Genomic DNA, 13,446 nt, shown 5'->3' on the forward strand with positions numbered 1-13,446 from the left:
TTATGGCCCGGCCCAGGGGCGGGCTTGCTTGCACTACTTCAAGGAAAATCAAGAAAAAGATGATCAGGAGAAAAGCCAGGCAGCAGTCAGCAAGGCCCAGCTGTGGCATGGGAAGAGGCAGGGTCCTGGGGCTGGCAGCACAGAGGCAGTAGGGGCCATAGTCCAGATGCCATAGGGGTACATGGCAGACACAATAGCAGCTGGGCTATGGTCAGGGGCAGACAGAGCCCCTTGATCAGTGCTTCCAGTACAAGCAGACCACCAGTGGCCAGATACTTGGGGCTGCACACAGTAAAGACCCAGCACAATCCTGTTGTAGCCCATACCTAGCAGGCCCCCCAACAGTACACCAGCACCAGCACTCAGCTTGGCAATTCCGCCGTTTCTGCAGGCTCTCACACCCAGATCTCCAGGCTCCACTCCATAGCCAGCAAACCTACACTACCCTTGTGCCATGTTCCCATAAGAAAAAGCCAACACTGGTCACAGGGGTAGCTTTCTCCAGGAGCTCCCACTGCTGCCACCCCTAACTCCAACTGAGGCTAAGGTGTACTAGCAGGGCCCATATGCTAAATTTCTTGTAAGACTGGCCCCAGAAGCTTGGGGCAGGGATGGATCTACAGGGCTGCCAAGATCCTGTTCCCCCACCTGTGCCTACCTTATACTCTTTCTGGCTTATCTAAACAGTCACCTCATGAGTACCTCTGCTCCCCATCTCCTCTGGCTGGAGACACCCAACCTTACCCTCAAGCAATTGGACAGAGGAGATAGCACTATCCATGAAGAGAGGCAAGGAAGCTCTTCACAAGATTTACCCTTGCTATGTGTATTGTACAAGGTCACAGAGGCTCTGAAACTAGGACAAGCCTACAGACCCACTATGGGTGAACAGCCTGGGGCAAAGGCCAGGAGCCAAGGTCTCAGGGACTTAAGGGAAGAAATGGCCTGCCAGGACTCTGCACCTTCTCTTCCACATGAAGGCAGCCAAGATGAGCTCTGGGTTCACTGCCTGTCCTCCTTTTGGAGCAGGATCTGTCTTCTCACAGCCGTTTTTTCCTGTGCTGTTCTCCACTAGGGCATCCAGATGGTGCTCAGACTACAGCAAAGACCTGATACTAGGAAAAGAAGGAAGACAGTACTCCCAGTGCTTCCTGTTCCCCAAGAAGTCCTCCCTGACCCGCTGTCTGGCTGTCAGCCCCAGGCTACCCCAGTGCCTGCACGTTTGACCCCAGCTTCTAGAGCCTCATAGGGGTACTCATCCACCCTTTAGGTATGAAGTATTGACAATGATGTCGAACACAGCTGCCTCCACATGAGACCCAGAACTGGCAGGATCAAAGGGCAGCAGGTAGGCCCCAGAAAGCTGATGGCTTCATGACCCACAGGGGCTGAGGTGGGACCCCACCATCTCTCCTCAGACCAGAGCACTTTCAGGGTCTTTAACACACCTACACACACACCTACACACACACCTACACACACACACACACACACACACACACACACACACACACACACACACCATCTTTCAGGGTCTTTAACACACCTACACACACACACCATCTCTCCTCAGACCAGAGCACTTTCAGGGTCTTTAACACACCTACACCTACACACACACACACACACCCCTCTAGAGGATGGGGAGAGGTGGCCACAGCACCTGGTGCATCACAGTCACTAAGTCTGCTTATTTATCATTTATTTTTAAAATATATTTAAACAGCAGCAATCACTTCCAAAATGCAAAAAAAAAAAAGTTACAATTTTTAGAATAAAATTATAACGTTTATGATGCGAGTCAGAAAGAATTGAAGGTACAACTGAGAATCAAATCACGCAGCACTGGGGGTGGCTGGAGAAGCCAAGGCCCATGGGTTGGGGGCATCAAGCTGACAAGAGGGCCCAACCTGTGAGGTTCCCACCTCAATCATACCCCCAACCCCCACTGATGAAGCCAGTGTCCTCTGGGTTAGAGAAGGAGAAGCGGCAAAGAGCTGACCCTCTGTCGGGGATTCCCCAAACCCAGTCCCCACCCCATCCCACCAGCCAGGGACCTGCTAATCGACCTCCTCCATGTTGCTGTAGGTGGGGGCTGGGCGGTCCACAGAGGGGGCGAAGCGTTCAGGGGCTGTCCGCGTGGGGGCCACCTCGGGGGCCTGGCCAGGGCCTAGTCCCTGCAACAGAATATGAGGACAGGGGTTGGGGGCTGCCCAGTATGCTGCCTGGTATCCCGGGGGTGCTGGCTCAGAGCCCCGGCACCCAAGGGAGGGTCCCAGGGCAGGCGCAGACAGCAGCGGCGTTGAGACAGAGAGACAAGATCGGGCCTGAACAGTCTCACTTTATTAACACTTAATACAGGAAGCTGCTTGGGCAGGGCTAAGCCCCAGGCCAAGGGTCAGAGCAGCAGGACGAACGGACAGACAGCTGGACGGATACCCACCCTAGGATGCTCTGCCCCTGCAGGAGCCACATTCTCCACCCTCTCCCACCAGATGCACACACTGAGGCCCAAGCCCAGAGGTGGTCCCCACCACAGAGGCAGGCACTGCCCGGTGGGCGGGCAGGCAGGTGAGCCAGCTCACAGCAGCTGCCTGCAGGCGAGCTCATCTCCAGCGACTCTGGGATACCAGAGGATAGAACATGTTGAGCATGAGGGCCACCAAAGCTGCCAAGGCGCCCAGAACAAAGTACCAGAGGCAGCCCTCATCTGGTGTGGTAGGGCCACGTGGTGGGGGGCCCACCCAGTCTTGGGGCCCCCAGGGACCCAGGGGCACAGGCCCCTCGGGTACCGGTTCCTCCTCGGCCTCCAGCTCCTGCCAAATCCGGGAAGCCTACAGTGTGTGGAAACGGCCATCAGCACCTGGGGCAGGGGGTGGGGAGGGACCCAGTGTCCCCGAGACCCCTGGCCACGGAAGTCCCTCCCAAAGTGACTGAAGTATTGACAATTACACAACCCAAGTCAAGCAGCAGGGAGGTGGGCAGGCGGGAGCCAAGTGGGCCATACGCAGGGTTGTCTAGACAGAGCACCAAGGCAGGCGAAATCTTGACGGCATTTTGGCCCCCTAAAGAAGCTTACCAATTGACATGCAGCTTCCCATAGGGGTTGGCCAGGGGAGAGGGGAGATAAGTTAGCTGGTCAGTTCTTTAGCCCGGGGCTCCCACAGAGGAGCTCTTGGAGGATAGAGCTGCCAACCCGAGTAATCTGGCTCCCTCCCACCCCTGTCCAGATAGACTGTGACCACGGTCTTCTATAGGGATTCCTCTGCATCTGAGCAGGGAGGGCTCAAGGGAGGAGAGGACAGCAAGGAAGAAACCAGTCCAGAGAAGAGATGCAGCTGTGCCCACCCACCAGGCCTATGGCACCCCATGTCAATAAGGGATAGAAGACCCCAAGGGCTGGGCAGAGACAGACGCTCACCTCAGAGAGGGTGGCAGCCACCCTAGCCCATGGCCAGCCTGGATAGGCCCTGTCCTGAGTGCACATCAGAACAAAGGAGTTATGACAGGTGAGGGTCTGTGGGCCGGCTGGCATGTGAAGAAAGTGCAGAGGGAAGCTGGGAGAACGTAAGGTACAGTCTGTCTATGGCATCCCTCCACCCAGTGAGATTTAGGGCAGCTACTTAGCCTGTGCCAACAGAATGCCTATATGCACGCTGACAGCAACATGCTGGTGCGTGTGCACCTTTATAAGTGTCACTACAACATGGGGATTCCTCCAGCTAGGTTTCTGATGTAAGAGGATCATGAATCCCAAGACTCCAGGGACCGAGGGCTGGAGGAGAGGAGGCTGTGCCCCACCCCCTCCCGTCTGTGAGCTGAGCTCCCTAGCCTGCACAGCCTCTCCCATGCCTCACCTGGCTGGCAGCAGCCTCAGCTGCAGGGCCTAGATCTGGGTGGTGCTCAGAGTGACCTGCCCTCGGAGGCCTCTCCACAGGAGAGTTCCGCCGGCGGTAGAAGAGTACATAGGCATAACGCGTCACGACCTGGCTCTCGTCTACTGTTGTCACCGTGCTGTCGTCAAACAAGCGCCAGCCTACAGCGAGGTGGGAAGAGTGTGAACATGACCTGCACCGCCACCCCTGCCACCTATCCTGCTGGCTGCGGGTGCCCTCACCCACGTCGCTGCGCTGGCTGCTGCGGTCACTGGGCAGGCGGGCACAGGCGGTATAGTGGCCGCCGATCATGCCTCCGTAGTGGTTGATGACGGCGTACAGGTCGTAGCTAGGCAGCCGTTCCTCTTTCTGACCAATGCAGAACTTGCTCAGGTCCAGGTTCCTGTGGTCCCAGCCAGAGAAAGGTGAGAGAGTCAAAAGGTACCCAGGGTGCTACCCCGCCCATGTCCCGACTACGGCACCAGAGCTCATCGCTCACCGAACAGGGAACTCCACCAAGTCGTTGATCTTGTCACGCCAGATGAAACTCCGGAAGGAGAAGCGCTTGAGCTGCACGATGAGTACGTTAGGAAGGCGCCACAGCAGCAGCTGCTTGGAGGCCTCTCGGTGTTGTTTACACTGCGGGCAGTACCTGATAGCAGACAGAGGTGCGGTCAAGACCAGCAGATCTCCACCCCACCCTGCCCCACTACCTGCCTGCCGCCCCCGTCCTCACCAAGCCTCCTCAGGTGCCAGCACCTCGGGCCGGGTGAAGAGGTTCAGGCACTGGTCCAGAGTGAAGTGGCCAGCACGGGCAGCCTCACCAGCAGAGCCTGGATCCTCAGCACACTCCAGCTCCTTGGAGGCTACCAACACAAACTCCTGCAGGCGCTCATTGTTCCGCCAGACTAGAGCCAGGCTGCAGTCCTCACCCAGCTCCAGGGGGGTGTCTCCTAGACATGGGCAGGGAGAGGGGTCATGTAGCTGTGGAGAGTGGCCAGCCCAACCCACCCCATGGCTCCTACCCACAGCCTCAGACACCTTTGTCCTCCAGCCGCTGCTCTCGGTTAGATGCGTCAATTTTATAGATGAAGAACTGGGGTGTGTGGGCATTCATGGCTTCACTTGGGTGCTGATATCCAGGCACAGCAGCTGTGAAAAAACATACAATCAGAGCTCTTCTACCTACCAGGACCTAAATAGGCTTCCCCCAACCTCCCCTACCCCGGCTGCAGAGCCTTCTAGCAGACTCTTACCTTCAGGCCGAGACACTCTCTCACCAGCCGGCAAGCAGCCAACTTCAACAGGTCCACTGACCAGCACCTCAGAAGAAACTCCACTTGTGCTGGGCACAGGGCCCCGATCAGGGGCCGCCCATGCCCGTGGGACCCCTGTGTCTCCCTCAGCCACAGGGGTCACCAACTGGAGCTCAGGCGGCTGAATCGGGTCCCTCTCACTGTCCCCAGCATCAAGGGAGCTACTGGAGAGCAGTGTCGTGCAGCCAGGGCCTTGGGACTCCAAGGCCATACGGCCAGGCTGGAAGGGTGGCTGGAATACACTCACAGAGTACCTGGCAACAGGCAGCAAGGCAAGTAAGAATCCCGACAAGCCTACCTGGCATCTCTGCTCCCCCAACTATCCCACCCTAATCCAACCACTGGGCACTTACCGGGCGTAGCCCTCTAGCAGCTGAGCAAGACGGGCGTAAGTGAGACGTGAGGCAGGTACACTGACCAGAAATGGGTAGCCAATGTTCTCAGGGCGGCAGAGACCCTTGTGGTCAGGCCAGTGGGTTTTCTGGCAGAGCCTGGAGGGAAGGGCGAACTAAGAATAGGGCTTCAGCCCCACCTCCTATGCCTCGCCACTGGGAGCTACCCTCTGGCCTTAGGAACTGCACGTGCCAGCCCTGCTCCGCACCCCCACCCCGCCCAGAGCCTGGCAGAGTAGAATGGTTAAGTGGAGGGCTTAAAACATGTGCCTTTATGTGGAGAGGAGGTAGGGTGACAAGTGAAACGTGGAGAGGAGGGATGGGGAGGGGGAGATGAGGGGGTCCTCACTGGTTGCAGTAGCCCACACGGTAGCACCGGGTACAGCGCTTCAGCTTCTCATCCTCTGATTGCTGCTTCCGCTGGCAGGCTGCACACTTGGAGATGGGGACGCTGGGCACCTGGGGGCGCTAGGGTGGGGTGTCTGGCTCAGCAAGGCCAGCTAGGGTGAGAATGCCCCCCTTCCATGGGGCCTTGTGCCATCAAGTTGGTCCTCACTTACCTGCTGCACCTCTAGCACCACCACCCGCTCCTTAGCCAACTCTGGGGATAGCAGCTCAAAACAGAGGAGCATGTCAGATGGGGACACAGTGTCCAGTGAGTGGGAGGGCAGGAACACACGGTGGAAACGATTCTTAATCACCTGGGGACAGAGAACACACAGATCCTATGTGAGGACAAGCCCTTTCTCTAGCCCTGCCTCAGTGCGCAAGGAGACTTAGCCCTGAACTTGGGTCTGGGCAGCAGGGTGGGGACTGTGGCCCCAAAGCAGCATATGCCTCTGCTGGCACCAGCTTTAGTGCCCAACAGAGTAAGTAGCCTGGTGCATCAGAGAGCCTGAAAGCCAGGACCGGGAAAGGTTGCAACCAAACCAGCACTCCCTACCGAGGGCCTCCACTCTATCAATTAGTGGGGCCCTGCTGAGACTGCACCATGGCTGTTGTGGAGGGGCCGCATCAGAGAGGGCCCACTTTTAAACTTTTAAAAGTTCCCACTTTTATCCCCAAAAAGAGCACCTCCAGGCTGGAAGCTAGGGACCTTTGGGAAAGACTAGCACCCAGATCTGGGATACTGTGAGGGAGCAGCAGGACAGAGGGAGAACCATAGCTGCTAGGAAGATAGTCCTGCAGCTCCAGTTCCTTGTATGAAGATGAAGGGTCCCCACCAAAAGGGGGAGTAAACCCCGACAACGGCAACCTGGGGAACTGAGGGCACTTGTGCTGCACAGCCCAAACGCCTGGCTTCATGCCTCAAGCCCTAGCACACCTATGGGTTTCGGGCAGTCACACGCACATTCGTGGGAACGTGTACCAATCAGATGCCAACGACCATTCGCACGTGCCTGTGCGCTCTAAGTACATACACGTATCCACGTGCCTAAAATCCTGGGGAAGAACAGATGTACCTCAGCCAGACGCAGGTTCTCAGGCTTCACATGCACACTCTGAGAGAGGGAGTCCAACACTTCGCTTGCGCTGGAGTTCTCCTTGCTGATGCTCACCAAAAACTGGTAACAAGAGTAGAGTCCATGGGGGAGGTGGGCCAGGGTGTTTGGGATTGCCCAGAAATAGGAGCTTACTTCTCACCTTGATGGGCTTGCTGTGGGGCTCCCGGGCAAAATAGAAGACAGGGAGGACCTTCTGCTTCTGTGGCAAGGGCACCGGCAGGTAGAGGAATGGGTCAAAAGTGATGGAGACCTGCAGATGCACAAGTGGCTCTAGGTGGCTGTACCAGGAGTTGGGGACAGGATGCTCACGCCCAGGGAGCCCCACCCAGGCACTCAGATGGCTCTCAGGGCCTCAAGGCCAACCAGGAAACTCTCTGGCTTGAGACTACTGGACAGACCAGACCAGGAGGGCCACCAGGAGTGAATATTCCCTCTTTCCAGCAATTGAGGCCTTGCTCAGCCTTGCCACGTATCAATTTGCCCCTCACTTGTACCCCACGTGTCTTTCCAATCTTACCCCTACCCCTGCCCCACTTTATAGCTGACTTTGAGCCCAAACACCCCTTTTTCCTCAGTTGGAAAGCTACCCAGCCTGACCTCTGCAGCCCACAAAGAACCTGAAGGCCTCCCTGTCAGCCTCTTCGCTCAAACATCTAAAGAGGCACATGCCCCCTAACCCAATTTGACCCAGGCTAGCTAGGCCAAGCTAGGGGCCGCTTTTCTGGGGATCCCTTCACACCTTGGCACACACAGGGCACACCAGCTTCGACTTATACTGGCCCTGAAATAGGTCTACGATGAAAGAGTCATTCCTCATCTTATGCCGCTGCCATGCTTCTTCAGCCACCACCTGAGGAGCAGAGTGGTGAGGATCAAGGAGACCTGGGGACTGGGATGTGCATGAGATATGCCCACCTCTGCCCCCAACCCTGACCTCATCAGGCCGCCCATCCGAGTCCACGGTCTCTGTGTAGGGCTTGTTCTGAATGCGATTCAGGTCTTCATGCAGCCCATCCAGCAAGAAAGCCATGAACTCCTGGGCATCATGCTGCGCATAGCCGGTGAACTGGCTGGCCTTGCTCGCCACAATGGCCTGGATGCAGGGGCCAAGTGTGAGCATGGAGCCCCAACACCCACCATGTACCCAGCTGGCGAGCCTTCCCCACCCTCTCTAGCCAGGGTGGGAGAGGCCACAGATCACCTTCAACTTGGAAGGCTGGAAGGCATGGTGGGTGCCCTTCCACAGTGCCCGGAGCAGCACAGCAAAGCCAATGGCCAGACGCCCACCAGTCCCCAGTGGGTTGTTGTAGTTGATCTCAGCCTCAAAGGAGCGGTCTAGGGACAGAAGCCAAGCAGAGGTGTGAGCAGGGAAAGGTATCCCCTCTGCCCATGGCCCTGGGCTCCTGGCCCTGCTCTCACCGTGGAAGAAGTCCCGGAGCTCCCGAGTGTTAGACAGAGACTGAATTACACTGTTCATGAAGCAGGTGTTGCCTAGATTGACAAGGCCAGTAAAGCCTGGCAGACACACCTTCTTCTCTTCCTCCTCCTCTTCCTCCACACTGTCTCCGCTCACGGGGCTGTGGGGCATTGGGGGTACCATACATGTGGGCTTGGGCTGTGGGAGCAAGGAAGGGCATGAGAGAGCAGCCCTGAGGCTCTCCAGCCTCTTATCTTGGCCCTCTCCTTCCCACTCCAGGATTCTCACTGAGGCCAGGTGTGGCTCTGGCTTTGGGGCTACATGCTCCATGGGGGTGCGGGCTGCCACACCATCCAGCCCCGGGTCCTCAGATCGAGCCTTGGGTTTCTCCTTCTCCACAGCCCGAGCTTCCTCCTGGCCTGTGAGGGGGTGGGGGGCACCTCCCGGTGGGGTTGAATCCAGAGGGGTTGGACCTGTCGGCACGGCAACCTTTGCACCACCCACTGCACCTTAAAAAGGGGGAATGAGGGGGCTGGTGGTTAGCAGCGTGTGGCAGGGGGTGGGGGTCCGGGTTATGTGGGCTGGACAATGAAGGGAGCTCGTGTGCAGACCTCGTGCAGCTGGGGCCTCCAGGCCCCCCCAGCGCTGACTTTGCCGCTTACGGAGGCAGATGTCAATGCGAGAGGCCGTGAAGCAGAAGGTGCACTGCTCGGGCTCAATCAGGTTCCTGTGGGGAAAGGCTGAACTCAGGGACTTAGGTGGAGTAGGTGTCGGGCTAGATGGGCCAGGGAGATGGAGCCCAGGGTGGGACAGGCATAGTACTGGGGCCGAGAACCACCCACCTGAGCTTCACCTGCCAACGGAAGATGGTATGGGGCCCACAGCCCGGGTGCAGTCTCAGGAAGTTTCCATCCCTGCCGAAGCAGAACAGGGACAGGGCAGGAGGAAGGGTGGGAAGAGCATGAGACACACTATCCTGCCTGAAGTGTACCCTCTGCCCCATGTCCTGCCCACCCACCCACCTGGTCTGGAAGATAAGTGTGAAGTCCTGCTCGCGGAAAAGCACTCGAGAGGTGTCCCTGCGGATTTCTTTCACGTACACGTGCACCACCACTGAATCTGGCCCCTTCTCATATGAGTCATTCTTGACAAATGCCAGGTTCACCATGGACTCCGGCTCTACGTTGAGACCACAGCTCAGCACCACCCAGGACAGGTTCTGGCCCACTGCTGTTCTATTCCCAATCCACCCACCAACCTTGCAACCCAACCTAGGGCTCTGCCTGCTCACCCCCAGCCCCACCTTTACCATCCACCAAGGTTATAGCATCTGCTGCCACCGCCATCTCCTCTTTGGAACGGTCACCTTTCTCAGGGTCTCTGCTCCCGGCCATGGCTGGGGAGACTGGATCATTCCTGGGGGACACAGTCTTCTCTCCTGCCAAGAGTGCTAGATTCTCTTCTGAGCCCAAGAGGCAGGTCTGGGGGTTCAGCGGTGGTACCCGGAGCTGTTCCTCAGCTTCGGCCTATTTGTGGCAAGATTATGGGCAGGATCAGCTGTAGGTCTGGCAGGTGGCCCCCCCCCCCCACTGCAGTCCATTTCCCAACCCTCCCATCTCCCACAGGTATCCCACTCTCACCTGGGTGGCTGTCTCAGCCAAGAAAGGGGGGGCATCACCCCGGGGTCCAGGCCCATCTCTGGACCCTTCCCCCTCTGGCCCTCTGCGGAGATGCACAGCCCTCTTGGCGCTGGGCCCCACCTGGGCCCCAGGGCCAGCCCCTGCGCCTACCTCACCACGGCCCTGGGCCCGCTTCTGGTTCCGGGCCTCCTGTTTAGCCCGACGGGGCTCAGGGCCTGGCTCCAGGGCAATGGGAGATGGCTCCTGCCCATTCTCCTGGCACCGCAGCCCTGGCACCGCCTCCTGGGTCCCTAGAGGTTTCTTCTACCAAAGATAACAGCAGTCAGGCCCTGTCAACCACACTGGGTATCCCTACCCTACTCTGCTGTGGAACTTACCAGAAGAGAGGGCCACGTGAGCAGAGGCACCTTCTTGGGCAGTGCCAGCTGCAGGAGGCCACCTTTACGGGCTTGTACTTTGGTGCAAGAACTTTCTATCTCAGCATAGAAAACACCACCCCACTGCCGACCACCTGGAGACAGAGGAGGGGCAGTGAGCTGGGGTGGGGAATATGAGAGGCTTCGAATACCCTCTGGGCTCAGGGCAGATGGACGCACCTGGAAGCCGCACCACGCAATCTGTGTCTGTGAAAGCAGCATCCACTTCCTCCAGCCGCAGGGGACCCCCTCCCACACGCAGCTTGACAATCACCTCATCTGCACTCTGCCTCCAATCAAGCAACAACTCTGTAGGAGGAGTACAAGTGAGAGTATTAGGGTGTCCATAAACTCCTGATGGGGATAAACAGGTGCCAGAGACCTAGCCTAACGGAACTGCTCCAGATGAAGGCTATAGCCCCAGTGCTCCCTCCTCGCCCCTAGCACTCTAGCACCCAAAAGGCCTACTCATTACTCACCCTCTTTGGCCTGCTCCTCCCGAGAGGACGCTGACCCTGACAACAAAGAACCGGGAAATGATGATGGGGAGGCAGCCTCCAAGACCCCACCACCCCAACAAGCACCAACTTTAGGATCTCAGCCAGGCACACAGACCTTAAAGCTGAGGCTCTACCCAGCCTGCTGTGAGTCCTTCTCTCAGTATCAGACCAAAACAGAAGGAAGAGCAAAAATGTCATCTCTCAGCCCTTAATCTGTATGCTCAACAGGGTGGAGGAGGAGACAAGCACTCTGGGAATGCCACAATCACCTCTCCTAGGATCACCATCCTTGCTCTCCTGGTTTGCTCGATCCTTCTGCTTCTTCTTACTGGTGGCCTCCTCCAATCCTGGGGGACCTCTCCTTGGGCCCGAGGCGCTGGCCCCGCCAGACATCTTGAGCCGCTTGGTCGACAGCCACAGTGCCCCGGGGTCGGCAACGGCGTCTGGGTCAGGGCTACGGCGCTTTCTTCCTGGCCCAGCTATCTTGGCAACTCTTTGTGGCCAAATTCTCCAACAAGGAACCAACAGCCTAATGAGAAGGGACCAGTGATTACTACCAAGGCCCAACAATTTGCTCCTTGGTTACAGCCAGGGCTCAGCAACGCAGGATACAGCCAAGCCTACAGAGCAGTAACTCTCCACCACCTAATGTAGCCCTGGACACTCTCAGACTATTCTGAAGGGGGAATAAACAATACAAGTAGCAACAACAACTTCAGGCAGAGACTCCTAGATGCCTGCCCTGCAGACCCACAAAGATGGGAGCCTCACTGAGGAGGCGCCAGGTGAAGGCAGCCATAGCCTGGAACCAGGATCCTCAACCGATCTGGAGAGGAGCCATGGCTCCAGCCCACAGGGCTGGCCCTCTGAGCAGGGTGCTCACTTTTCCTCACTCTCACTGGCTGCTTAGTCACCACCCGAGAAGTAGGAGGTGGTGGAGGAGGAAGGCAGAAAGGAGAAGACAAGCAGCAAGGGGACCGACCAGGTTCCGTGGCTGAAGACAGGCTCGGCCCAGGTGCTGCCACTGCCCAGCCATGGTTCTGGCGTTAAGGTGCTCCACCTGCCACCTGCCAGCTCCCACCCTCCTCTGAACCTGTTCCTATGCACTGCCTGGTTTTTCTTCCTACATCCCAGGAGAGATTTTTCTCTCCAACTGCTGTCCCAAGCAGAGAGGGGCCTGCAAAAGCTGGGGTGAAAAGGATATCTGGCTGTCACACTACCCTTTCAGCAGCAACCCTGCCCCAGAGCCAAAGCAGGACAGGCATCCAGTTTGAGAATGAAACAGACATCATCCCCTTGTTCCCAGGTCCACTCACTCATCAGCACTGGGCTAGAAACCTTCTACCCAGTTTCCCGTAGACCACCCCCCCCCAGTAGCTTCTGGACTGTTTTTCCATCCAAAATAAAGTTCTCAAAATTGATTTAACGGTGGGGATGAACCATGAACCCAGGACCGGTGGCGGCCTCAGCCTGGCCTGAGATGGTAGCAGAGCAAACAGTGACTACTTTGTGTTCCCCAAGGTGTATGTATGGCGGCGGATAGAGAGGGACGTTCTTCTATGGGGGACTAGTAGGCTGGATCTTTAATGACGACGGATCCAGAGCCGAGGAGTGGACACCCTCCACCTCCTTGCACCAGGCCCCAGCTTAAGGTCGCGTCCCTCCCCATTCTCCCGGGGACACCGAGACAAGAAAGGGGCTGTCTAGAGACCACGCCGACCTATTCTGCTGCGGGGGTTACTGACTACAGACCAGCGCCCCGGCCGGACTACGACTCAGCTCCAGCCTCCAAACCCTGGGCCCGCCACCACCTCCTCCAGGAAGGCGCCCTCGCTCGCCGCCAGCCCTCTCTGAGGCAGGAGGCCAAACCCGGGCGTAGAGTAACGGCCCCGCCTGCATCGGTGGGCCCGGCACGCCTCTGGGCTCGAGGGTTCGAGACTGGCACGGCCCGTGACCTTGAACAGGCAGCCCGGGGCCCGCGTCGCGGCCTCCCTGGCTCCAGCCAGACAGGCCAGTTGCGGCCCGTCCCACTCACCGAGCGAGGCCGCCGCCGCCAGCCCTCTTAGGGCCCTGGCAACCCGCTCTCGGTTCCGGTTCCGGCGCCTGGTCGGTTCCGGTTCCGGCGCGCCCCTCCCCCGTCCCGTCGCCGCCGCCGCCGCCTCAGCCGCTTGTTTTGTTTCGACTTCTAGTTACGGCCGCGGGTGGCTGAGCGCTTAGCTGGTGACGCACTTCCGGTGGGAGCGGGCACGCGGCGGTGGGTAGCTCCGGGGCGGGTCCGAACGGAGGAGGCGGGGCTCCGGTGCCTTGGCCTTGCCCTGGCCCTCCGCTGGTGGCATCCTGGGGTTCCGCCCAGAGACCCCGCCCTCCCCAAATCACAGTCCAGAC

General features: G+C 58.2%; 1 protein-coding gene across 15 annotated transcripts; it reads right to left on the minus strand.

Annotated features, from left to right (window-relative positions):
• Positions 1-1,692: 1,692 nt before the first annotated feature.
• Positions 1,693-13,284, minus strand: USP19 (ubiquitin specific peptidase 19). Of its 15 annotated transcripts, none has more exons than XM_027585826.2 (27): positions 13,097-13,284; positions 11,331-11,590; positions 11,041-11,076; positions 10,742-10,870; positions 10,523-10,656; positions 10,146-10,445; positions 9,815-10,031; positions 9,528-9,684; positions 9,348-9,419; positions 9,117-9,232; positions 8,794-9,008; positions 8,508-8,703; positions 8,290-8,423; positions 8,023-8,181; positions 7,828-7,938; positions 7,228-7,338; positions 7,047-7,148; positions 6,144-6,284; positions 5,933-6,051; positions 5,545-5,682; positions 5,132-5,445; positions 4,917-5,027; positions 4,612-4,828; positions 4,375-4,527; positions 4,118-4,278; positions 3,858-4,036; positions 1,693-2,177 (listed from the first exon to the last, which is right to left on the minus strand). In XM_027585826.2, exons 2-27 carry the CDS (start codon positions 11,452-11,454, stop codon positions 2,061-2,063), a joined length of 3,963 nt encoding a protein of 1,320 aa, XP_027441627.1. In that variant the 5' UTR covers positions 11,455-11,590; positions 13,097-13,284; the 3' UTR covers positions 1,693-2,060. The 15 variants fall into 15 exon arrangements, with proteins under 15 accessions (XP_027441627.1, XP_027441625.1, XP_027441626.1 ...); XM_027585824.2 differs by having other exon boundaries at positions 8,794-9,014; XM_027585825.2 differs by having other exon boundaries at positions 10,146-10,448.
• Positions 13,285-13,446: the final 162 nt, after the last annotated feature.

The sequence above is a fragment of the Zalophus californianus genome, chromosome 1, assembly GCF_009762305.2.
Source record: "Zalophus californianus isolate mZalCal1 chromosome 1, mZalCal1.pri.v2, whole genome shotgun sequence".
Classification (NCBI taxonomy): domain Eukaryota; kingdom Metazoa; phylum Chordata; class Mammalia; order Carnivora; family Otariidae; genus Zalophus; species Zalophus californianus.